Source organism: Trematomus bernacchii, unplaced genomic scaffold (genome assembly GCF_902827165.1).
Source record: "Trematomus bernacchii unplaced genomic scaffold, fTreBer1.1, whole genome shotgun sequence".
Lineage (NCBI taxonomy): Eukaryota > Metazoa > Chordata > Actinopteri > Perciformes > Nototheniidae > Trematomus > Trematomus bernacchii.
In genome coordinates, this window is record NW_022987524.1 from 2,386,779 (window position 1) to 2,413,780 (window position 27,002).

Here is a 27,002-nt window from a genome sequence, read left to right on the forward strand (position 1 = left end):
TTGAAGAAGTTCCTCTCTGCTATATTGTATGGCAGAGTAGGTGCGGTCGGCTTGCATGTTGCGAACCATGTTAAAAGTAAAACAGCAAAAGTAAAATAAATATGTACAAATACGAAAATGGGCAAAGTTGTGGGTTTTCTTTTGAAAAAAAAAAAGAAATTATCAGTTAGATGAGTTTCTTCCCGTTACATGGATATAAAACATTCATAGTTTATTAAATGAACATGCCCTCAGACACTGTTTCCTGCAAGATGTTGCGGCAGTGCCCCGGTACCGGGGTCTCTCGGGCTTAACAGGTTAAACATAAGATCTCTAGCATCTAAAGCAATATTGGTAAATTATTTAATATCAGATTATAATATTGATATATGCTGTCTCACTGAAACTTGGTTGAGACATGAAGAATATGTCAGCATAAATGAGGCCACTCCACCCAGACATACCAATACTCATATTGCTCGAGGCACAGGCCGAGGAGGTGGAGTTGCAGCCATCTTTGACTCAAGTTTACTTATCAATACTAAACCAAAATTAAATTATACCTCCTTTGAAAGTCTTGTTTTTAGTCTTACGCATCCGACCTGGAAAACTTTGCAGCCAATCTTATTTGTTACAGTGTACCGTGCACCAGCTCCTTATTCAGAATTCTTATCAGAATTCTCTGAGTTTTTATCAACTTTGGTACTTAAAACAGATAAAGTAATTATCGTAGGTGACTTTAATATTGATGTTGACGATGATAAAAATAGCCTTACTGTTGCATTTAACTCTATATTAGATTATGTTGGTTTCCGTCAGAGTGTAAATAAACCAACTAGAGATGTCCCGATCCGATCACGTGATCGGGGATCGGAGCCGATCACGTGATTTTCAAAAGATCGGAATCGGGAGAAAAAAATCGGGGATCGGAATTCTTTTTTTTTTTTTATAAAATATTTCTATTATTTTATTTAATGTTACAAAACAAAAATGACCATGTTCACGTCTTAAAGTCATCCTGAGGCCTTAGTTTTGGTTTAAAATTACACAACATCATGTATGTGTTGCTTCTTTTGGGCTTGTTTTCATAGACCTGGTTGCTTATTTCTCTCAAATCTGGCAACAGAGTGGGCAGGGCGCAGTGTCTAATAGTAGCAGTAAGCTAACGAGAGGCTACGTTCAGCTGGTGACTCGGGAGTCGGGACAGAGAAAATGTCAGGAGTTTGGAAGTATTATAAAATTGAAAGCGAAGGCAGTGTAACAGCCAGATGCAATGTTTGCAAGGCGGAGGTTCTGCGTGGTGGAAAGAACAGAGCTACGTTCAACACGACCAATCTAATACAAACACCAACAACAACACGACGAGTACACAGCGGCCACGCAGGTAACGGCACTGAAACAACCGACACTTTCAGAGACTTTTAAAAGGAAAGAGAAACTGCCCCAGAACAGCGAAAAGGCCAAAAAAATAACAGCCAAGATAGCTGAATTCATCGCGTTGGATGACCAGCCTTTATCTGTTACCTTTTTTTTCTCTTAATGCATTGCATAAAGATCGGATCGGGAAAAATCGGTATCGGCAGATTGTCAAAATCAAATGATCGGAATCGGATCGGGAGCAAAAAAAGGTGATCGGGACATCCCTAAAACCAACACACTGTTATAATCACACTCTCGACCTTGTTCTGACTTATGGTATTGAAATTGATTGGTCGAACCGCAACCGCAACCGCATAATCCTGCTTTATCCGACCATTGCTTAGTAACTTTTGAAGTACTGTTACTAGACTACAAACCATTAGTCAAAAGCTCCTGCAGCAGAAACCTATCTGTTTGTGCGATAGCCAAATTTAAGGAAGAGATTCCACCAATACTTAACTCGATAGCATGTCTGCATGTAAGGGAGGAAACTTATACAAAATGTACACCACCCCAAATTGATCATGTTGTTGATAGTGCTACAGATGCGCTGCGAATAAAATTAGACTCTGTTGCTCCTTTGAAAAAGAAGAAAATAAAACAACCATGGCATAATGCCGAAACCCGCAAAATAAAGCAAAAGTCGAGACAACTTGAAAGGATATGGCGTTCCACTAAACTTGAAGAATCTCGTTTAATTTGGCATATTACTCTCAATGAATATAAGAAAGCACTGCGTAAAGCGAGAGCAGCTTACTACTCTTCATTAATAGATGAGAATAAAAATTATGCAAGATTTCTTTTCAGCACTGTAGCCAGGCTGACAGAGAGCCACAGCTCTATTGAGCCTTCTATTCCCATAGCACTCAGTAGTAATGATTTGATGTGCTTTTTTAACGATAAAATTGTTACTCTTAGAAACAAAATTAATTACCTCTTGCCTTTGACCAGTATAGTGTTATCAACAGCTCCCGGAAAACGTAAGTTCTAATATTACACTAGATAGTAAATTAGAATGCTTTTCAGCCATAAACCTTGAACAATTAAATTAAATGATTCTCTCTTCTAAACCATCAACGTGTATCTTAGACCCGATTCCCACTAAGCTGTTAAAGGACGTTTTTCCATTAGTTAGCACTTCTTTATTAAATATTATGAATATGTCTTTATTATCAGGCTATGTTCCACAATCATTCAAAGTAGCAGTGATAAAATCGCTTCTTAAAAAGCACAACCTCGATCCAGAGGTTTTAGCCAACTATAGACAGGGGTGCACACAACTTCCTCAGTGAGGTACTCAGATGAGTACCTGGAGTCAGTGTTTGGTACTCCAACTTCTGGCGGATGTCAACGGGGGGGGGGGTGGACTACAGCGCTTCGCGATTGTCACCAGGGGGGGGGGGGGGGGGGGGGGGGGGGGGGGGGGGGCGGTGGTAGTGGAGTACAGAGCTTCGTGACCGTGGAGCGTGTGAACGTTGTGATCAGCTGTTTTAGTGCAGGGCTGCTGTACAGACCGACGTTAACAACAGCCCTGTCTGTGCACACGGAGACCGACCCTGTCGTCCGGTGATCTAACCGCCTTCTGGAAAAGCTTCACAAGTACGTCGGTATGCCAATGCGCTTTGTGACACAAGTGACGGTACGCATTTCAGATTGTTGCCGCGCATGCGTACCTGCGTACCAGTTATGTGCACCCCTGACTATAGACCTATTTCTAATCTTCCGTTCCTCTCAAAAATTATTGAGAAAGCAGTCGCAAAACAGTTATGTGATTACTTAAAAAACAATGATTTATTTGAAGATTTTCAGTCTGGCTTTAGAACACATCATAGCACAGAGACAGCTCTGGTTAAATTCACAAATGACCTTCTAATAGCCTCAGACAAAGGACTTGTCTCTATTCTTGTCTTGCTCGATCTCAGTGCTGCATTTGATACTATCGACCATGATAGTATTCGGGGGCTGGGAACAAACGTGACGTGACGTGATTCAAGATGGTGCCTGTGTCGGCTCGCCGCTCGCTCAGCTCTCTACCTTTAGCTATCCTGTTTTTGTTTTATGTTTGTCAGAATGTCTCTGCTCTGCTCGTTTATGATCGCCAAGCTCTCCTCCACCTCAGACCCTCACTGGAGTTGATATTGCTGCCCAAACCTACATCTGGCAACCATAAATCGTCCCCCCCCCCTCTACTGTCGGATATTCCCACCTACCTGCGCCGGTCACACTGCATCCTGCCTCGCCGAAAGCGCTTTCGACGACGGGGAAAGCGTGGTGGTGCACTGGTCCATCTTAAGGCATACCTGACGGCTTCTTCTGTGAATTATCCACGCCTCGGATGTCATGGCCCTCCCGCTGCACGCCATGTGAGGGATCGGTGGATTCGCCCCGTGTTTCCGGAGCTGCGGACTCTGATGGGCCCGCTGGCAGCTCCTCCTGCCCGACTGACTGCTCCCGGCCCGCGCGGCGTTCAACACGCACATCTTCGTCAGCTGAGACGCACTACACCTTCGGCAAGCCCGGAGCGAAAACTTTGCATGGCTTTGCTAAATGCTAGGTCGATAGCAAACAAAACGTTCCTGCTAAACGACTTCTTCACCTCTCGTGAACTGGATTTTATGTTCCTGACGGAGACCTGGGTCCACGCTGGCGAGTATACACCGTTCTCTGAACTTCTTCCTCCTGACTGTACATTCTTCAGCTCCCCCCGTGCCACTGGCCATGGTGGGGGCATAGCATCAGTGTTTAGAGCTAGCCTCCAATGCCGATTGCTTCACCCTGTAACTAGCTATGCTAGCTTTGAGTTGCAGCTTTTTGAACTGAACCCGGCCTCGCCTATACTCTGCGCAGTCGTGTATCGTCCGCCAAAGTGTAATAAGGATTTCATAAATGACTTTTCTGACTTTCTGTCCGGGATCATGGTGAAATATGATCGTGTTTTGATCTCCGGAGACTTCAATGTCCATGTGTGTTGCGAGTCCAAACCTCTGGTTAGGGACTTTTTAAATCTCCTTGATTCTTTTGGTCTCGTTCAGTCCGTGGCTGGCCCAACACACGAAAAAGGACACACTTTGGACTTAGTATTATCGTTTGGACTGTCTGTATCTGTGGATGAAATATGTGCAGCAACGCGTATCTCAGACCATTTACCGGTTCTGTTTACAACCTCCATCCCTTCCGCAGGAGTCGAATCACGTGCCCCGGCGCGTCGTCTGCGTTCGATTAACCCCTTGACTGCCTCACAGTTCTCTGATGTTTTTAATGCTTCTCCGATCTGTAAATTAGATGTGAACTGTGCTTTTAATGCTGATGAGCTTATCTCCATGTTTGACTCGACATGCACACTAATACTGGATTATGTTGCTCCTTTTACGCTTAGACGCACCAAAGTTCTATCAGAGCCGTGGCTCAATGACTGTACTCGTGCTCTCAGACGTGCTTGCAGGCGTGCAGAGAGAAAATGGAAAAAGGATAAACTCCATGTCTCCCTAGAAATCCTTCGTGCTTGCCTTTCTGACTACCAGACGGCAGTCAAAGCAGCCAAAACACAGCACATTTCTCTGTTAATCTCCAAAAACAGCCATAAACCTCAGGTTCTTTTTAATGTCCTCAACTCTATCATTAATCCCTGTGATGTTTCTTCTATTGTCCCATCGACTACTCTCTGTGATAAGTTTCTTACATTTTTTATTGAAAAGGTATCTGTACATACTGCCCCTAGGTTCAATTCTCACAAAACATAACATTCCCTTCCACTGCTACGCCGACGATGTACAGATCTATCTGCCTCTCAAAGCAAATGTCAAACACTCACTACAGCAGCTGATGGACTGCTTAGCAGAGATAAAATCCTGGCTGAGCAAAAACTTTCTCAACCTCAACGAGAGCAAGACTGAGGTCATCTTTTTTGGACCGCAACCTCCAGCCTCTCCGGTTGATATTCTGGGCTCTATCAAAAAAAACATGAACCTTGGAGTGACCTTCACTAGCACTTTTAAATTCGACAAGCAGGTCAGCACCGTAGTAAAATCCTGCTTTTTTAAAATAAGACTATTGGCCAAAACCAAGTCGTATTTATCTTTTAATGACTTAGAAAGGGTTATTAACGCCTTTGTAACCTCAAGACTGGACTATTGTAACGCTCTGTATGTGGGTATGGACCAGGCCTCAATTAAACGCCTACAGCTAGTCCAAAACGCTGCTGCACGTTTGCTGACTGGCCACAAAAAGCGTGACCACATCACCCCTATTCTGGCCTCACTACACTGGCTTCCAGTTCGGTTCAGAATTGATTTTAAAATCCTTTTATTTGTTTTTAAAGCACTAAATGGGCTGGCTCCGGCCTATATAGCTGAACTGCTCCAGCGCTACACCCCAGCCAGAGCTTTAAGGTCTGCTGACCAGCTGCTGCTGGTAGTGCCCAAGACCAGGCTAAAAACCCGAGGGCACCGAGCCTTCGCAGCAGCTGGCCCTAGGCTCTGGAACACTCTGCCCCTCCATGTGAAGTCGGCCCAGACCCTAGGGGTTTTTAAATCTAAACTAAAAACACACTTCTTCTCTCTGGCTTTCTAGTTAGAGCGGAGCACGACTCCTGACTCCCGTGTGTTTTATTTTTATTTTGTTTTTAAGATATATCTGTTGTAATTTATTGTCGTTTATTGTGATTGTAGTAATGTGTTTTTATTACATGTACAGCACTTTGGCTCGACCAAAAATCGCTTTTAAATGTGCTATATAAATAAAACCTGATTTGATTTGATTTGATTTGATATCTTATTGCAAAGACTAGAGCACTTAGTTGGCATACAGGGAACTGCTTTAGGCTGGTTTAGGTCCTATCTATCTGAACGCTCTCAGTTTGTATGTGTCAACGATGAATCTTCCATGCAAAGTTAGCCATGGAGTGCCACAGGGCTCAGTGCTTGGACCTATTTTGTTCACACTATATATGCTTCCGTTAGGCAATATTATAAGGAATCATTGTGTACATTTTCATTCTTATGCGGATGATACTCAACTATATTTATCTATCAAGCCTGATGAAATTAATCATCTAAATAAAATTCAAGACTGCCTCAAGGACTTAAAAACGTGGATGACCTTAAACTTTTTGATGTTAAACACGGCCAAAACTGAAGTTATTGTACTCGGCCCAAAGAATCTACGAAACAAATTATCTAAAGATATACTAACTATGGATGGCATTAATTTGGCCTCCAGTGAGACTGTAAGGAATCTTGGTGTTATATTTGATCAGGATTTATCCTTTAACGCCCACATAAAATCAATTTCAAGGACCGCCTTCTTTCATCTACGTAACATTGCAAAAATCAGGCATATCTTGCCTCAAAACGATGCAGAGAAACTAGTCCATGCATTTGTTACTTCAAGGCTGGATTATTGTAACTCTTTATTATCAGGGTGTACCAAGAAGTCAGTTAAGTCGCTTCAGCTGATTCAAAATGCTGCAGCTCGTGTATTAACCAGAGTTAGGAAAAGGGACCACATTACTCCTGTTCTGGCTGCCTTACACTGGCTCCCTATAGAACACAGGATAGAATTTAAAATTCTTCTTCTCGCCTACAAAGCCCTTAATGGGCAGGCGCCATCTTACCTTAAAGAACTCATTATACCCTACTGTCCTACTAGGGCATTGCGTTCCAAGAATGCAGGGTTGTTGGTTGTTCCTAGAGTCTCTAAAAGTACAATGGGAGCCAGAGCCTTTTCTTATCAAGCTCCACTTTTGTGGAATCAGCCTCCAGTTTGTGTTCGGGCGGCAGACACCCTATCCGTTTTTAAGAGTGCGCTTAAGACCTTCCTTTTTGATAAAGCTTATAGTTAGGGCTGATTAGATTCAGCCCCTAGTTTTGCTGCTATAGGCTTAGACTGTCGGGGGACACCTTACTTCTTCCTTCTCTCTGTCTGTACCTGTGTACTCATGTTCCCAATAACCCAGCTTCCCCAAATTTCTTTTTGGTGTCTATATACGTCGGGATCCTGAGTCGTGGCTGATCCTGTTGCTGTGGTCCTGAGTCCTGGATCGCGAGCCCTGGATCCTGAGTCGTGGCTGAACCTGTTGCTGTGGTCCTGAGTCCTGGATCCTGAGTCTTGGATCCTGAGTCGTGGCTGATCCTGTTGCTGTGGTCCTGAGTCCTGGATCGCGAGCCCTGGATCCTGAGTCGTGGCTGATCCTGTTGCTGTGGTCCTGAGTCCTGGATCTTGAGTCGTGGCTGTGCCTATTGCTGTGGTCCTGCATCATAAGTCCTGGATGGATATCCTCGTGGATTCATCTTCTTATTATAGACATGCATTTCCAAACATTTGGTCTACCTATGTTGCAAATGTATTATTTTTTCAATTTACACACGGCATCTATTGCACGTCTGTCCGTCCTGGGAGAGGGATCCCTCCTCTGTTGCTCTCCCTGAGGTTTCTCACATGTTCCTTTAAACTGTGGGGGTTTCTCCGGAAGTGTTTCCTTGTACGATGTGAGGGTCTAAGGACAGAGGGTGTCGTATTGTCATACTGATATTCTGTACAAACTGTGAAGTCCACTGAGACAAATGTAACATTTGTGATATTGGGCTATATAAATAAACATTTATTGATTGATATTGAGAAGCCTCTCGAGCCATGACAAACACAACCTTCAGTTTACATGACTAGAGAACCAATGGCTGCTGCTTTCTGACGATGCAGCAATCATTACATGAGCGGCACTGCAGCAAAAGGAAACTAAAGATCTTAGTAATAAGGTAAGTAAGCTTCTCAGAAGTGTTTTTAACGCTTATTAATGTTGTCTTTACTTTAATCATCTTTTATCTATTTTTTTCCACAGTGAGGAAACATATAACGTGCTGATCAGATTATATGTTTAACAGATTTTCAGGAAATCAAACAGCATAAGATTGGAAAATGGCAGCTTTAATTGGCAAATAGGTAGGAACTCAACAACACTTTAAACAAGTTCAAATGTTACTGTATGAAAGCCAGCATATATAGACAGAATATATTGTCACTGAATGGATACAAAAAAATGATCCATTCGTGCAACCATAAAACTGCTTCAAAATAGCAATATAAAACATATTCAAACCACATGCATTTGAATGAAAAGTACTTCATATAGACAGTGTTGATGGCAAGTAGTGGTAAACAGACGTAATAGGGAATTAGTATTTATAAGATAGTGCAGTATTGTCTGAATTGCAGTTAGAGAGAAGAGGAAAAGACTCATAGTGCTTTCTCTTTTACAGAAGTGCTTATCCATGTTGTGTATGCACCCCCATCACTAGCTACACTCCTTCATGAGTGCAGACCCTTGTGGAGCTTTTCAGGGCCACAGGAGAGAGTCCTGTAGAGTTTAGAGAGTCCTGTAGATAGAGTTTAGAGAGTCCTGTAGAGTTTAGAGAGTCCTGTAGAGTTTAGAGGCAGTAGGGCCACAGGAGAGTCCTGTAGAGTTTAGAGAGTCCTGTAGAGTTTAGAGGCAGCAGGGCCACAGGAGAGTCCTGTAGAGTTTAGAGGCAGTAGGGCCACAGGAGAGAGTCCTGTAGAGTTTAGAGAGTCCTGTAGAGTTTAGAGGCAGCAGGGCCACAGGAGAGTCCTGTAGAGTTTAGAGGCAGTAGGGCCACAGGAGAGAGTCCTGTAGAGTTTAGAGAGTCCTGTAGAGTTTAGAGGCAGCAGGGCCACAGGAGAGTCCTGTAGAGTTTAGAGGCAGCAGGGCCACAGGAGAGAGTCCTGTAGAGTTTAGAGGCAGTAGGGCCACAGGAGCTGCTGCACAGCTTCCTGGTGATTAGGTTAAGATCTTGAACGCTCCGCCATCGAGGGGGGACACCATGAGCCGGGCCGAGCCGGGGGAGTGGAGGGGCCGCCACATGTTCCTCCAGATGACGGTGATGAGGCGGGAGATCAGCAGCACACAGGCCAACACCAGCAGAACCACTGATGGACACACAAGGGAACAAAAGGACAGTCAGTGATTGGGTTTAAAGAGAATGCGACATGCCAATATAATTGATATGTCACTAGGATGCATTCTGAGATAATAGTGATTTTGGTCAATTTTAAACAAAAAAATGTTTGGCTTTGAGAATACAAAAGTCTTATCGCCATATTCAGACGATAAACTATTGTTGGTTTTTAATGACAACTTCAGTGATCATTGTCTCCTCGCACTCTGATCAGCTCCACTCTCCCTCTCTCCCTCCCTCCCTCCCTCCACCTCCCTGAGATAATGATTGACAGGCTGATAGTAACATGGCAGGCAGGCTCAGAGACAGAATTGTTTTGTCTGATTATAAATAAAACCAAATAATTGGCTTTCAGTAGGGATGCTCCGATCGCCAATTTTGGGGCCGATCGCCGGAATCAGTATCGGCCGATACCGATCCGATCGAGTGGGCGGGGCCTATGGGGATCTTCCATTTAAAGTGATGTTTAAAACTCAGTTAATGGGGCTACTCACTGGCGCTTCCACAAACAACAACCAACATAATTATTACATTCAAATGAAGTACATTATTCAAGTTTACATTAACTTTGGATAATAACACGGGAGAAATGAGCGGAAGCGCTCTGTGTGGAGTCTATTTTTATATAACATTAGAAAGACTGATTCTTATTATTACATTATAAGCTTATTGTGATCATTTTATGTTGATGAAACTTTGGAATAAATAGACAAAATCACCAATCCCAAGGTTTGATGGATTGGATAGGAAACGAAGGGAAAAGTCACATAAGAAAGTTTTAGCCTGCAATAACAGAGTCAAGAGGCAAGGTCAGGTGCAGACACTGGAAGAATACAAAGAGTTATTCATAAACAGGACATCGCTCCGGCCTCGAGTTGTATGGGAGCTTCGCTCCCACGCATAGCTAGGAAGCAGCATTATGAAGATTCCACTTTTTCTGTAGAAACTTTAGCAAAAACAAATGACTAGAATAGAGACAGAGTAGGGAGGGACTTCGCCAGCCGGCCGAAGGTTGATTGGAGGATCGTGTTGCCAAGAGACTTTTTTCTAAGTCTGTGCACCTACCAAAGAGAACCAAGTCTAAACCATGGTATCTCTTCATCTAGTCTTGACCAATCATAAATGTACGGGCAACACCCTGTGTAATAAAAATGTATTGTCGCACGAGGTTCAAGGCTCTTTCCGGAAATAGTGGTTACAGATTACAGCTTTGCTGCCTGAGATTTCTATGACGTGACGGAGTCCTTGGCCAAGTTATCTTTTGCTCTCTTATAATAAATAGTTAACCTGTTAAGCCGATACCGGGGGGAAAAACGCTTCATCTGAGGAAACAGTGTCTGAGGGCATCTTAATATTTAATAAACTATGAATGTTTTATATCCATGTAACGGGAAAAAACTCATCTAACTGATCATTTTAATTTGTTTTTCAAAAAAAACAACACAATGCTAACGCTGAGCCTCTGAATTAGCAACGAGCGAAACATGCTAACAGATTACTGCACCGAAATTCACTCACAAAACCTTATTATTTATCTTTTCTGCACATCCATGACATCGTTTCACATCGTGAGGTGACACAGAATCGATGGGTGCATACATTATCACTGACGGGTAATAATGGGTTATGACGGAAATTTTTCGATCCTGTCTGTCAAAATGACGGACAGCGATTAAGTCTAACGCCACCTCATTGGGACAGAGAGATATGCTTTGGCCATGGGTGACAGCAGTGGGTAAAACTGTGCATTGTCTCTCCACCACTTCAAAAACAATACCGTTTTTGCCAAGAAGGTGAGGCTTATTGACAGGGCGAGATATAAATATACTGTTGGTACTTGTCAATGTCACTAGGTATGTAAATGTAGCCCTGTAAATACGATGTCCTTTTGTGTTATTTATGTTCATGTTGTAACCTACTTGCTGCCATGTTGGACAGGTCACAGAGAAAAGTGTAATGTATTTTATGTCATGTGATCGGCTCTCACGATCGGCCTTTATAAAGAGCACCGATCGATCGGCAGAGAGTGAATATCGGCCGATATCGATCGGCGGTCGATCGATCGGAGCATCCCTAGCTTTCAGAATATTGAAATATTATTGTCGAATTCAGATGACGAATACAACGTTGAAGCTTGTAAGATGACCAGCGCTGTTATGTGTCTTTTTAGGCACCCACACACACTCACCAATATTGTTCCGCCCGACCCTCCCTTATCCAAGTTAAAAAGCTTGGCTTAATACAAGTAAGCATCATTATACCATAGATGGCTCTCATGAACAATAAGCTGCTGATTGTTGTTTGTGTGAAACAAAGATTTCAGAATCATCGCTAATCCAGCGGTGGTGCTTAGGTCCGAAGGGAGGGGGTTAAAATAACTTTGAAAAGAAAAATAGCTGCAAACTTTGAGGGCCTTCTTCTCAGAATCGTGTTTAGTCGTTACCTTATTTTAAATATCTTTCCAATAGGACCATAAGGATATCATTAGAATCCCTCTTGCCAACAGTGAGTCGATATGACTGTTTTTGAGGGAGCAGGTCACATCATGTTATCCGACACTTCATCAGCTGCAAACACAATACATTGATACAGTGTGTGTGGATAAGCACTTTATTCAATAGTGTCTGTTCTGTTCAGATTCACCTATCAGAAGGTCATAGTTCAGTTCCCAGCAGCTGCAGTACACATGTTGATGTGACTTGTGTGTATGGCAGCCTCTACCTCTGTATGAATGTGTGTGTGGGTGAATACTGACTTCTTTGCGTAAAAGCACTTTAAGGGTCGTAAACAGCACTACATACATGCAGTCCATTTATCTTTTCATCCACAGATTTATATATAAATATCCATATATTCACCGCAGAAAGAAGGGGCTGGTTATTATGGTAAACTCACCCATGAACACAGAGTTTGGAGTGGGATCATCGGGGTTAAAATGTTTGAAGACGTTTCCGACCAGAGCCAAGATCACCACCGGGTAAACCGTCAGGATGTTACGCACCCAGCGGTCCAGCAGCCAGTTCTCCATCAGGAACCTACACACACACACAATCATGAAACATACCAAATGTAAAAACTAAACAAACAGAGCATCTAGTGTTTGTTGTAAAGGATCAGATGTTATCTCTTCTCTTAGAGCTGTACTGTTCTGTAGCTAATACTTTAAGTGTGAATCTATACGCCTACTGTAATAGAACAATATTATACTCACTTACTTTAATAATATCATTGTGTGATTCTTATTTGCTAATGTTTATCTATATTTACTACTTTCACTTCTTAGCTAAGCTTGGGAAAATTCCTTATTAAGATTTGTTGCAATGTTGTTAGTTTCACTCTATGTGCACCAACAGTATGACCTTCAACTCGGGTGAACTGAGAACTTCCTGATACGGGGTGTTTCTCAATCGCGAGTACGCTTGCTTGGTAGCACATGTCTGCCGAGCATCTTGCTTCAGAAGCGAGTCAAAAATACTTCCTGGCATTCGGAAAACGAAGTGTGGAACACGCTAGCAAGTGTGCAGGTGTGCGTCATATGAGAGGCCCCGCCTTACATCTTCCGCCACAGATTTGGGGAAATTGGTCCGTGTGCAAAGCATTGTGGGGATTTTAAGACCGCGGAGTCTACTCATGTGCAGCCTCGATATTTCTCCAAACGGAGTACGCCGGGCTCGGTAGATTTCCAAGTATGCTGGAGATTGGAACAGTCCTTCGGCGGCACTCGATGACGTAGTATGCTTGAAATAGTGGCTCTGAAGCAGCTTTACTCGCGATTGAGAAACACCCACGGCCTCCCTAACTCCCAGAATGCTCCTTTGTTATCACCAAGCTTCACCCCTCCCTTTCTCCTCTCTCTGTGTTTAAATATGCAACCCAAACTTTACTCTTCGTCTTTCACTCTGCAGACTGTATGCTCTCTGTATGACTGACTGAACTTTCTGGCAAGAAATAAAATACGACAAAGACAGCTGAATGGTTTGATTCTCTATCCACATTTGATAAATAAATTCCCACCACACTGAATCTGCTTTATGGTTTTCACTTTCTTTGGTTCATTTGTTCTGTTTTTAATTCAGTAGGTGAACCTATATGTTCATAAAATAGTGTGTGTGAGCTTAAAGGAAACCTATCATGCTATATTTAAATGATATATTGTAGGGCCATACCTATATAAGATATATTTATACGTTTCTGTTTTCAAAATACCAAACAGATCATGCATTTTAGCCATGCCTCATTTCGCTCTATGTGCTGTTTGCTGTCTACGGGTCTGATTCTGCTGACCACGCCCCCCTGCAGGAGAGGGGAGACGTGCTCTGATCAGCTGCTGGGCTGTCAGAAGAGGGGGAGAAAAAGAGATCTCCGTCCTCCGTGTTTTATTATATAGAGTCGTTATTCATTTGTTTTAAAGCTCAATAAATAACAAAGAAGACCTTTGACCGGCACTTTTCTAATTTTGTCCGGAAGATTTAAACTTTAATGGACATCTTGACCGGCGAAAGAAACTGAAACTGAAACTCTGCCGCACGGTCCCCTCGTTCCTTGGAAGAGGTGGGAGAGTGGGTGTTTGTCATCTGCTGGTGGACTAACCGGAGAGAATTACAGTGCTTGCCTCGACGGGGAGGGATTGCATTGCAGCGGGAGCAAACGCTTGCCTCGGGGAGGGAGAAAAAAAGCCACAGCGAAGAATAAACAGAAGGGTAACCATGGTAACCAAGTCTTCTTCGCTGCTTTTGTGGCAGACTACAGCGCCACTTACAGGCCTGGCATATGTACTACAGCGTCTCCAGCACTTTCGAACGGCAATGGCCGTGGCTGTCTCCTCCTGATTGGTGGAGTTGGCCCAATAGCCGTAGCGCCACTTTCCTGACGTCAGTAAAGTGTTCAAATCTGGATCAGTTTTTATCAGATCCGTTGCAGCCCCTTTTTTAGAGATTTGGGTATGGAGGAAAATAGAGAGGGTTGTGTTTTCTGACACTTGGTGAGTTCCCTGGAACACCGGGGACACATATTCATGTATAAAAGACGTACAAAAGTGCATTTTGCATGATAGGTCCCCTTTAAACTAAAACGGAGCATTTTCTGTCAGCTCAGATTGTATTTCTGCTTTTTTAAACTGTAGTATGTGCTCATGTGTTTCAGTGTTGGTGTATAGGCTGCTGCCTGAATATGCTTCATGACAGACAGCTTTTCCTATACAGTGGCAAGCCGTCAGGGCCCTCTAGGCCCTCTCTGAGGGCCTAAGATATTCTACAAAATAATATTTAAAAACATTAAAAAAAAAAAAAGGTTTTTAAAAATATTTATTTTTAGTTATATTTTAAATAACATTTCCAAAGAAATAAATCCTTTGAATCTGCCTATTCAGTTTCTGTTGGAATGTGAAGGGTTAAATGAAAGAAGCTCGTCTCTGTGAGTTACTGTGAAGACAGGAGCTGATTGGTGGTCCAGCTATGAATTCACAGAGGGCCCGCTATAGTAACTGAACGAGAGAGTAATGTCAAACTAGAGAATGCAATTCCTGAAGAAATTGCTAGTGGGAATGCTTTATGCTGAAAATCTGACGCGAAACTGCTATGCTGAAATGTAATGTGTAAGAAGAAAGTGAAGAATTTAGATTGAAATGATACATGAACACTGGGGGCTTGAATGTGTGATGAGTGAAGAAAAGAAAGTAAAAAGGCTTGGAAAAGCAGCAGAATATTTGAACTGCAAACTTTTGAACTAACTTGATGGTGAATGATCTGTCGCCATGCCAACGGCATTTGATGACACCCTATAATACGCTTAGATGCGTTGATGGCTGCATCGTTACCAAACCTGTGAAGTTTTGGGCCGTTTGGAGCATTTTCACTGAAGTTATGAGAAAACCGTGTTTCATGGCAAGCATTGTGTTGCCATGGCAACGGCATTTGAAGAAACCCCATAATTGACGTAGAGCTGTTGAGGGCTGGACCGGTGATATACAAGCGAAGTTTGGGGGACAATCGGACCGTGTCCATTGGACTTACAGCGACATCGTGCTTCATGGGGAGTGGTCTGTCGCCATGGCAACGGCATTTGATGACACCCCATAATACGCTTAGATGCGTTGATGGCTGCATCGTTACCAAACCTGTGAAGTTTTGGGCCGTTTGAAGCATTTTCACTGAAGTTATGAGAAAACCGTGTTTCATGGCGAGCATTGTGTTGCCATGGCAACGGCATTTGAAGAAATCTCAAAACTGTCTCGTAGATGTCTTCACAGCTGGACTGTTAGCACACATGAGAATTTTGAGCACTTTTTGAACATTTTCATAGGAGTTAAAGGGACATCGTGTTTTATGGCGAGGGATGCGTTTCCATGGAAACGGCATATGGTGAGATTTCAGATTTGGCGTAGAGCTGTTGAGGCATGGACCGGTGATATACAAGTGAAGATTGGGGGACGATTGGACCGTGTCCATTGGACTTACAGCGACATCGTGTTTCATGGCGAGTGGTCTGTCGCCATGGCAACGGCATTTGACACCCCATACTACGCTTAGATGCGTTGATGGCTGCATCGTTACCAAACCTGTGAAGTTTTGGGCCGTTTGGAACATTGTGTGTGTGAGAGAGAGAGAGAGTGTGTGTGTGTCTGTGTGTGGTAGAGAGAGAGAGAGAGTGTGTATGAAATGAACAGTTAGAACTGACTGCTGTCAGTTGGAGTGATGACATCATCGTGTTCCATTACACAGGTGTTTATAGTTGAGCTAACGAGCTCTGTAGAGATCAAAGGTTTGCATTGTTCTGAATGAGAGATAAACCTCTTACATGTGAACGTTTTGTGGAAGAACGATAACAGATATCTGTGAAATTTCAAAACGTGAAGCATGTCAAGGAAGTTGAGTATCTGAAGTGTAATTTTTGTGTACTTTCGGGTTAATAATGTGGCAGTTTAACAAAAGGTGTGCGGCTGCTGCTGTGAGGAAATATCTGCCTGAAATTACAATGGGCTTTAATGGGCTTTAATGTTGAACGTTTTTGTCACTTCATGCCCTCAAGAGGCATTTTGTTTAATTATTTTTGCTTAATTATTTGTCATTTTTCAAGCTACGAGATGTTTTCCAACGTTTGTCATGAAAAATTATGTCTCAAGAATGTAGGGTTTGGGAATTATGGCAGTTTTAAAAAAAAATATGAAGGCACATTTCAAGAATTCCCACACTCTAGCTGTGACATCACGCACTCTAGTTAATGTTAAAATCTGAAGAAAACCTCTTTAACAAGGTCTGAACAATGTTTAATATCTCTAAGAATCAGATTTAAAAGTTGTGTTACACGAATAATGTCAGAAAGATGTGTAACATTTTAAAGTTGGAATGAGGTTTCTGAGTGAAAGTATGAATGAACAGTTAGCAGTTGAAGTCGCATGAAGATTTGTTGAAGTCTGAAGAATGTCTCCATTGACTTCCATGTTAAAAATTGGATGAATTATGGGATGTATCTCTGGAATTATGAAAGTTATGAATGATAAAAGTAATAGCCTGCGATTCCCGACCGAGCTGAACGTTTTGATGTTTGAACGGAGTTTCTGCGATGTTGAATGTGGGACGAGAAGAGGGCCAAAATAATTGGATGGAATAATAATAAGAATTTTGTCCGTTGCATAACATATAGTTGGAATGCTGTATCAGCATTCCCACTAAATGACAGTACAATTGACCAATCATATCTTCCCTCTAAATGGGTGGGTTTTATTATCGCGGATTTTATGACAAGTTCCGCCCGCTGTGAAGCTTTTCTTGTTTCCATAGCAACAATTACTTCCTGTCAACAGTGTAAACTCGCCTTCAAAATAAAAGCATGTCCATACAAAATAGGATGCCAAGCCAAATTACACTTAAGACATATAAACAACTGCAACGAAAGTAACAAACACAATGCAATATCCTTTTCAATTTCAAAGAACACAAGTTGGGTTATTTACAGGTGTTGTTTTGTGTGGTAGAGGGTCGCTTTCATTGATGCGTTTTACACCCCGGGCCGTTGTTTTGATATTCCGCTGAAGTATACACTGACGCAATAACTATTTTTTTTTTTTTTTTTCGAGGGAAGGGGTGGGGGTCAGAGGGCCTAGGTATAAAAGTCACGGCTCGCCACTGCCTATCAATAAAATTATTTTGATCCTAAATATCTTGGTTTCTTCTTTTCTAAGGTCACATTGTTCTGTTGTCTTACATAATACACTTATGTTAGAAACATCTCATTGATAATTATCTTCTGTATTGTATTTATTTGCATTGCATTTGATATTGAGGTAATCCAAAAGTAACTGAAAGTAATCAGGTTACATTACTTTATATTGTGATCCTCAGAAAAGGTTACTGATTACTTTTTTCCACAGGTAACTAGTAACAGTAGGGTCACTATTGAAACTAGAAAATGCATTTCCTGCAGAAAATGCGTGCGAATGCTGTAAACTGTGAACATTTGTGGCTGAATTTAGCTGAAAATGCAGAAAAAGCTGAATATGTTATTAGCTGAATGGTAGCTGCTTTTAGCTACAAAAATGCAGAAAAAGCTTAATATTTAAAAGAAAAGGTTTAAAAAAAACATGTATAGCCTTGATGTCCTGAAATAGCTGAATAATGTAATAGTTGAATGGTTTCTGCAGCTGAAAATAGGCTGAAGGAGTTAAATATCAGATGTAAGTAATAGTGAATGAATTTGTATTAAGATGAGAAAAGAAAGTAAAAAGGCTTGGGAAAGCAGCAGAATATTTGAACTACAAACCTTTGAACTAACTTGATGGTGAATTATCTGTCGCCATGGCAACGGCATTTGATGACACCCCATAATACGCTTAGATGTGTTGATGGCTGCATTGTTATCAAACCTGTGAAGTTTTGGGCCATTTAGAGCATTTTCACTGAAGTTATGAGAAAGCCGTGTTGCATGGTGAGCATTGTGTTGCCATGGCAACGGCATTTGAAGAAATCTCAAAACTGTCCCGTAGATGTCTTCACGGCTGGACTGTTAGCACACATGTGAAGTTTGAGCACTCTTCTCTTGATCACCCTCTCACTCTTCTATCGCCCTCTCTCTCTTCTCTTGATCGCCCTCTCTCTTCTCTTGATCACCCTCTCACTCTTCTATCACCCTCTCACTCTTCTCTTGATCGCCCTCTCTCTCCTCTTGATCGCCCTCTCTCTCTCCTCTTGATCGCCCTCTCTCTCTTCTCTTGATCGCCCTCTCTCTTCTCTTGATCGCCCTCTCACTCTTCTATCACCCTCTCTCTCTTCTCTTGATCGCCCTCTCTCTCTTCTCTCTTGATCGCCCTCTCTCTCTCCTCTTGATCGCCCTCTTTCTCTTCTCTTGATCACCCTCTCACTCTTCTATCACCCTCTCTCTTCTCTTGATCGCCCTCTCTCTCTCTCTCCTCTTGATCGCCCTCTCTCTCCTCTTGATCGCCCTCTCTCTCCTCTTGATCGCCCTCTCTTGATCGCCCTCTCACTCTTCTATCACCCTCTCGCTCTTCTCTTGATCGCCCTCTCTCTCTTCTCTTGATCGCCCTCTCTCTCTCTTCTCTTGATCGCCCTCTCTCTCCTCTTGATCGCACTCTCTCTTCTCTTGATCACCCTCTCTCTCTTCTCTTGATCGCCCTCTCTCTCTCTCTTCTCTTGATCGCCCTCTCTCTCTCTCTTCTCTTGTTCGCCCTCTCTCTCTCTCTCTTCTCTTGATCGCCCTCTCTCTCTCCTCTTGATCGCACTCTCTCTTCTCTTGATCACCCTATCACTCTTCTATCACCCTCTCTCACTTCTCTTGATCGCCCTCTCTCTCTTCTCTTGATGTGTCTGTGAGAGAGAGGGAGAGTGTGTGTGTGTGTGTGTGTGTGTGAGAGAGAGAGAGAGTGTGTGTGTGAGAGAGAGAGAGTGTGAGTGTGAGTGTGAGTGTGTGTGTGTGTGAATTGTTGCAGCTCAAATGCATTGCAATGACTTCCATGTTAAAAAAAGACTTTAAAAAAGCTGAATGTTTTAAAAAGTATAACATATTTTGAAAAAGTTGAAAGTTTCCCCATCATGTGCTGAAAAGGCTGAATAGTTTGATATTTGAATGGTTCCTGCAGCTGAAATTAGGCTCAAGGAGTTAAATAAAGATATTAAATGTAAGTAGTAGTGAATGAATGTTTACAAACACCTGTGTGTGTAAACCCAGAGATGAAAGGTTACCATGGTGACGACTTATGACGATTTACCAACTGCAGCACTGAGTCCCATTAAGAATGCATTGAGGATTATATTTGACAATTTTGCCACCTGTTCAAAAACTATGGCTCCTATCAAAAAATTACCAGACCGTGAGCATCAGGGAACCCCAATGAACTGATATGTTGTTTTTTTTGGTTTTGTGTGTAAAATGTGGAGATGCGAGCAGTTTGTCTAAAGTGTACTTCTCTCTGTTCTGAAGAAAGTTCCGGAAGGATTTAACATGGGAATCAATTGGGAGCTAGGTGGACTTTTTGTCTCTTCATGCCCTCAAGAGGCATTTTGTTTAATATTTCTTCTTAATTTGTTTTTATTTTCCAACCTAGGAGAGGTTTTCCTACGTTTTTCATGAAAAAATATGTCTCAGGAGTGTAGGATTTGGGAATTATGGCAAGTTTAAAACATTTTTTGGGGAGCACTGCTGCACTCTGTTTTGAGATCAAAGCACTCTAGACTTAACGAGCTGCTCCATCCACACTAATGTTAAAATCTGAAAAAGGCCTCTCTACCAAGCTCCAAACTAAGTTAAATATCTCAAAAAGTGTAAAAGATATATAAAATAAAAATCAATTTTGAATAGCTGAAGGTCTTGTGATCATTTGAAAGTTGGAATGAAGTGTCTAGCTGAAAGTATGTGGAAGGAGTAGCATTTGGCGCAAAGTGTAGGAAAAGAGGATTTGAAGGCATCTCCCATTGACTTCCATGTTAAAAAAAGAGTTTAAAAAGCTGAATATTTCAAGAAGTATAACATATTTTAAAAATGTTGAAGGTTTCCCATCGATTCCTGAACAGGCTGAATAGTTTAATATTTGAATGGTTTCTGTAGCTGAAAATAAGCTGAAGTTATGGAGTGCCAAAGTATTGGCTGAAGTGGAAAGAATAAAGATTTGAAGTACTATAGTGGAATGCTGTGGCACAGCATTCGCACTAATGACTTCGTCCAATCAGAGCCTACCATGCCACCACCTCTGCAAACAGGATGCAGAGAGACGCTGTCGCTGCGGTGCTCTTGGCCACGCCCCACAGTTGGAGAACCAATGAGAAGTTGATCAGAGACGCAATGGAAGTCCATGTGGTGTAGAGAGCCAAACCATTCTGGACCTGGATATGGGAGCATTTATGAGCACAGAGATGACATCATTCTCATGGCACATTCTTAAAAATAGAGACTTTGTTCAGTGAATGAAGAGCAGCACTCACCAGGACCCTGAGGCAGAACAGGTCTTTGCGATGGTACGCCTGTAACCACAGCCCGTAGTAATCTGTGGCGAAGCAGCAGCAGAACAGAGCGGTGCAGCTGGTGATCACCATCAGGATCAATACAACCAGAGCCGCCAGCATCAACCTGCACACAGGGGGGCGAGGGGGGGGGCAATTCTAGGTCACATTCAGTGAGTTTGACTTCCCTAAAACTTTCAAATCGACACAGAATTCATCAATACCAGCCCACTGGGAATACAAATATTTCACATGAATGTATCCAGCATCCTCAATAACCCGCAAAACCACTCCAAAATTGTCCAAGCCATTTTTTAGCTATGGTCTGAATAGGCTTATAAATACAACTTGTTTTAAGTTATAATCATAGTTAGGTTTTTATTTTAAATACTATGTGCATGCCTTTTTACGTGATAGTGTTCAACTTTCTTCGTCTCTATACTTTGCTGTAACAAACTTAGATTTCCCCTCTGTGGGACGAGTAAAGGAATTCGGTTTCTGATTGTGCTAACTATGCTAATTGCTCTACATATAAAAGTTAGCATCCGGCTGAGCTGGGGACCCTTACTATACATTTCTAACATAAAACTTTGGGTAAGTCATCATTTCCGGGTTCACAATAGGACTCCATGAGCTGGCAGACACTACTTTGTTTCTTTTCGCAGTATTACTAATATTATCACCCCAGTGTCCGGCAGTGGCTCAGTCAGTAGGGGCTTGGACTGGGAGCTGTAGGGTCGCCGTTTCAAGTCCCCGACCAGACCTAAAAATATGGAGTGTGGACTGCTACTTGGAGAGGTCCCAGTTCACCTCCTGCCCTGCCGTGGTGCCCTTGAGCAAGGCACCGGACACTCCCCTTCCCCCCTCACTCCCATTGCTCCCCGGGCGCTGTACAATAGCTGCCCACTGCTCCTAGTACTAGACTCCTGGTACTAGGATGGGTTAAATGCAGAGGCCAAATGTCACTGTGTGTGCTGTGTGCTCTGCATGTGTGACCATTAAAGAGGGTTTCATCCCTCCCAATTATATTCTATTCAAACCTTATTGTGTATCATAGCGCTACACCCCAACAAGAGCTTTAAGGTCTGCTGACCAGCTGTTGCTGGTAGTGCCCAAGACCAGGCTCAAAACCCGAGGGCACCGAGCCTTCGCAGCAGCTGGCCCCAGGCTCTGGAACACTCTGCCCCTCCATGTGAGGTCGGCCCAGACCCTAGGGGTTTTTAAATCTACTCTTAAGACACACTTCTTCTCCCTGGCCTTTTAGTCAGAGCGGAGCACGACTCCTGACTTTTCCCTGTGTTTTCTTTTTAAATATCTGTTGTAATTTATTGTCTTTTATTGTGCTTATAGAAATGTGTTTTTATGTGATTGTAGTTATTACATGTACAGCACTTTGGCCCGACCAAAAATCGCTTTTAAATGTGCTCTATAAATAAACCTTGATTTGATTTGATTTGATATCATAGATGAGGCTGACTGATTAACTAAAACCTGATTATGTTTGTAGATAACAAACAAGGCAGCACATCCATTTGTAAATAAATAATAAAGATTTGTGCCAATGTGCTATATCAGATTCAACTTTCTAACTGTTAGACTAACCTATATATACCAATGTACCGCAGGTCTCCCTTGAAAAAGAGATCGTTGATCTCAATGGGATTTTTTAACCTGGTTAAATAAAGGCTACAAACATATATGACAGTGGTTTGTAGAAAACTGAAAAACGTTAATGTGTCAAATGTGGGAATACTGCCTGTAAATCACTTCCCTACCTTGCATCATAGAAAATTATTATTATCCACATTCTAATTGTGAAGAACTAACATGACAGACAAGTAACTAACATACATTTCACACCTTTCTGCAGCAATACAGTTTGTATTAGGGCTTATATTTAGGAGTCGGAGCGAAGGAACTGTGAAAGTTTGAACATTTTTATAATTATTTTTAACCGAAAGGATGCGTTTCTGAGGGCCTTAACGTTTTGCAAAAGTTGATTTTGTTTTTTGGCAGGACTGTCAGGACTTTAACATTTTTTTATATTTTATATCTGGCACAGAGAATTCTGCCTCCTTCGCTTCACTATTGAGGGGAATGGAATTTGTATATGTTGTGTATCTGGCATATACAGTATAGCACATATAAAGTATATATAGCATATAGCACAAACTAAACAATAAAAAAACAGCAATGTGAATTCCACAAACAACCTCTATGGTTTTCTGGCTAATCGACAGTTTTCACAGGGACTATTTCTGAGCAGTGGCTTTGGATACATTGTTTTATTAGTTTCTTCCGTAAATATATATATTTTTAAATGTGTTTTTAGATGTAATTTGATAATTCTGTGCGACAAATTAATTCTATTAATTTCCTCAGTACTGGGTGAGGCAGACAATTACAAAACAGATACCTATTTAGGGTTGAACAAACACTCTAAGTAGAATATTTAGTTCATTCCATCATAAATCAACAGTACACTTAATTGACTCTTTTCATACTAATGTTTGCATTATCCTTAGTCCCTACTTACTTAATGTTGACGGGTTAAAGCTTACCCAACCCCCATGACAGTCACACTTTGTATTATAGCTTTTAAGTGTTTCTGTGCAAATATAAAAGTAAGAAATATAGGTGTCAGACATACTCTCTGTCCCACAGCAGCAGCCAGATCATGTTCAGCACCAAGTTAGCCATCCAGCAGAAATAGAAGGTGTAGGGCAGCAGGCTCTGAGCCCAGGATCTATTTAGAGGAAGAGAGAGAAGGGGAGGGGGAGGGGGAGGGGGGGTCAGTTTGATCTGCACACAGCTCTCATCTGCATAATACATATGTTGATGTGGGTTTACCCTCTGAAGACATATGAAGTGGTGTATATGACCAGGAGGGTGAGCCAGGTGTAGATGACGCCCCAGATGGAGAAGGTCCAGCCAGCGGGGGTGATGTCCGTCTCATAGAGGGCGGAGACATTCCCTGTGGAGGAGTGGAAAGGACCTGGAGGACAGACACAGCATGAGAGGTTCCTGAAGGCCACAGTGATGTCATATCAACGTATACAGTGTGGGCACTGTCGTTTTCAAAGAGGAAAGGGAAAAAACCAACATCTGGAGGCTAGCATCGCAAGGGCTTCTTAAAAAAAATGCAATGGGATTTTTCCAATGGATTTCTTTTTTGTTCAACAGGATAATCACCACACCACACCACTTTGTGATTTTTGGACCATAACAAAACAATTACCAGAAATATAATTTAACGTTTGACTAGAAAACAAACTACATCAAGGCTGCATGACTCAACATAACCACCACTGAGCTAAAGCCAAATGCTGTTTTTATAACACATAGACACTTTAGACATTCACCAGTGGGTTATTTACTGACATATTTATGTTGTATGACGAAACATGAAAATCTCTTCTGCTTGTGATCATCACAGACCTTATGTCAGACATCTAAGCAAAAATATGTTCAAAATTGTGTTGAACATGAAACCACACATTGCAGCTTTAATGTGTACGTAGTATTTTACTGATGTAGCTTAAATATGAGCCCCTTATTACCTTCTTTTTTTTTTAGTTACATAGCTTAGTTAGGTGGCTCCCGGCCCCTACTAAGTCTTAATTGTGAGATGATTAAGAAAAAAAAGAGGACTAGACAAACTGGTATGGTTTTGGAGACTTTTATAAAGTCTTTTAGCAATTTGGTACTTTTCCATTCAAGAGACATTTTTAGGGAAAATCTCTCTTGAATGGACAAATAATAACTTTAGACACATGACAAAGGGATGGTTACTGTGTCTTTGTAAGAGGACACAAGACGGAAAGTGTATTATACATCTAAAAAAAGGAACTACATATGTTACAGTTGATAGTTCATAGAGATTGCTTTCAACAATGCAAGGATGTGACATTAAAATACAGTTTTATCCAATTAAAATATAAATTATGCCGAGAAAAACAGCAATACATATCAAAACTTGAGCCACTGATGACTTGAGAGGAAGGAATTTGATGTTTATGCCAACCTACATGGGTGTGCCCCTCGCCCCCCTCCATGGGCACCGGTGGGTTTCAGGACCAGATGTTACAAGCGCTCGTTCATTTGGACTGTTTATTTTTGTACAAAGTGGTTTAAAAGTTAAATGGTGTAAAATGTTTTGAATGCAGCTTGCAATACCACTGACGTAACATTTAGAGGAAAGTAACAACACTTTTTTTTCATTTTGTTATTGGGGTGAACGGACCCTTTAACGCGGCGCAAGAGCATCCTCTCATCTCTGTGACGTATCCTTTCTCCTGGAAACAAAACGCAAGCTCTTGAAATACAAATACAGAGTAGCGTATTTTATATATGTATACATCACTACTATACTTTGCCTCTAGTTAGTAGTTGGTCAAGCTAAAATAACGTCAAAGTTACACAAGCACTGTCATGGAAATAAGTGCTCATGTTTTTATGTAACGACAGCAACGACGCAACACAACATTAACTGGGAGTCTCCCTCCCAGTGAAAATGGTTTCGTAACCAGTTAAAACACAGTTGGTGAGGAGAAAATATAAGTCCTTATTCCAATTTTAACATGTTACAAACATTGTGACGTTAACGTTACAGTAAACGAGTGTCCGACGTTTTAGGGAACTTAACTTTGGCTGTAACGAAGCGCAATACAAAACATTGAAGTGTCAGAACAAGGTTACTCAACTCACCCTTTCCCGCTCCAGCCAAAGCGTTGACAATTAAAACTGCAATGAACACCACCGTACATATGGTAATGACTACAATTCGGTTCAAACTGTTGGCCCTCATGTTGGTGAGCTGCTTCTTCTCCTCTGTTCTCCGCTGTTAGCTGCTGTTAGCTGTCACTGACCGTCAGAGAGCAACAAACCGTGACCAACTGATGCCTTCACGCACAATATGTAAACGCCCACACCAGTGATGGGAATTCCGGCTCTTTTTTCAGTGAGCAGGATCATTTGGCTCGGCACCGCATTTCCATTGCAGCGCGTAGCTCGCTTTAAGCGTGCCGTGTCGTGCCGTCCCCTTTTTTGGTTGTGCTTCCATTAGGCCTCGTTCCGGCGCGGGGCCACTTTTTCCCCTCTTTTCTGGCCCTAGAAAATTGTGGTTCTATCGGGGCCAACAAACAGGGCTGAGTCGGGCTGAGTATGCTAAACTAGAGAGAGGAGCGCTGGCAAGAGGGCTAGAACTACAACAAGATGGACATATTTGACCGTGATTTAATTGTAATACACGTTTCAAAATGATGCCGAAGTAACAACATACTGATACCGGTTAGTAAAAACCATGAATTAATGCTTTGTCAAGTCTGCAGACAGACGGCAGGCGAAAAACCTTTTAAAATTCGTGTTTTTCTAGATGGAGATTGGCTAAGCTAACGCAGTATATGCCCCGACCGTCCACACTCACAACAACGGCCTATACAGACATAAATAAAGCAGCGACTGTATTCACCATGACACAGGCAGTCTGTGGTGTGTACTTGTTTAACTTTTGTCGAGTTTCTGAACATATATAAGGAGCTGTGAGCTCTGAGTGCTCACAGCTAACGGCTGTGTTGTGTTTCTGGATTTCTCATTGAAGATGACGTGACGTCACGGCTCCGCCTACACTGCGTTACTATAGTAACTACCCCAGTTCCTAAACTGTAATGGAAGCGCAGCATGAAGTGAGTCGGCCCTGTTAAGGCCCAACGCGGCCAAGCCGTACCGAGCCGTACCGAGTGTGGCCGAGGCCGACCGTGTAGTGGAAATGCGCCACAAGAAGAGACGGCTCTTTCGGCTCCCAAACGGCTCTTCATTTTACCACATATACCTTTTATAATTCAATCAAATGTAGCCCTGTATTGACTCATGATTTATATGTGTACACATATATCCCTTAAAGTATTCAATACATCCTTTGTACTGAAGTATTCAAAAGTAAAAATTACATTTTTAATATAAATGATTTGCTGTGGCCAATTGTTTTCATTGCATTTACAGACCCTCTCTGATACCACCCAATGAATGCACTGACTTGCTTGTAGAACCACGATACACAAAGCAGATAGCAACACCTAGCCTATAACAACTTAAGCATAGACATTTAAAAAAAGGACAGCTACTGTATCGACATTTTAAAATTGTATTTAAAGAAAAAGCCTTAACAAAACAGCAGGGCTCTATTTCAGTA

At 42.1% G+C, this 27,002-nt stretch overlaps 1 protein-coding gene across 1 annotated transcript; it reads right to left on the reverse strand.

Annotated features, from left to right (window-relative positions):
* Nucleotides 1–8,298: 8,298 nt before the first annotated feature.
* On the reverse strand, nt 8,299–25,794 carry LOC117473645. Its single transcript, XM_034119337.1, has 7 exons — nt 25,520–25,794; nt 23,663–23,807; nt 23,463–23,558; nt 20,795–20,939; nt 20,550–20,695; nt 12,261–12,400; nt 8,299–9,336 (listed from the first exon to the last, which is right to left on the reverse strand). The coding sequence occupies exons 1-7, from the start codon at nt 25,617–25,619 to the stop codon at nt 9,188–9,190; spliced, it is 921 nt and encodes a 306-aa protein (XP_033975228.1). The 5' UTR covers nt 25,620–25,794; the 3' UTR covers nt 8,299–9,187.
* Between the last annotated feature and the right edge of the window lie 1,208 nt (nt 25,795–27,002).

What these genes read in the sequence shown, in the direction of transcription:
- LOC117473645 (XM_034119337.1), bottom strand. Translation starts at nt 25,619, where the DNA reads ATGAGGGCCAACAGTTTGAACCGAATTGTAGTCATTACCATATGTACG. An exon ending in CTGCTGCTGTGGGACAGAGA is followed by an intron (nt 20,940 to 23,462) that starts GTATGTCTGACA and finishes CCCTGTGTGCAG; the next exon opens with GTTGATGCTGGCGGCTCTGG. An exon ending in TCCAAACTCTGTGTTCATGG is followed by an intron (nt 9,337 to 12,260) that starts GTGAGTTTACCA and finishes TGTGTCCATCAG; the next exon opens with TGGTTCTGCTGGTGTTGGCC.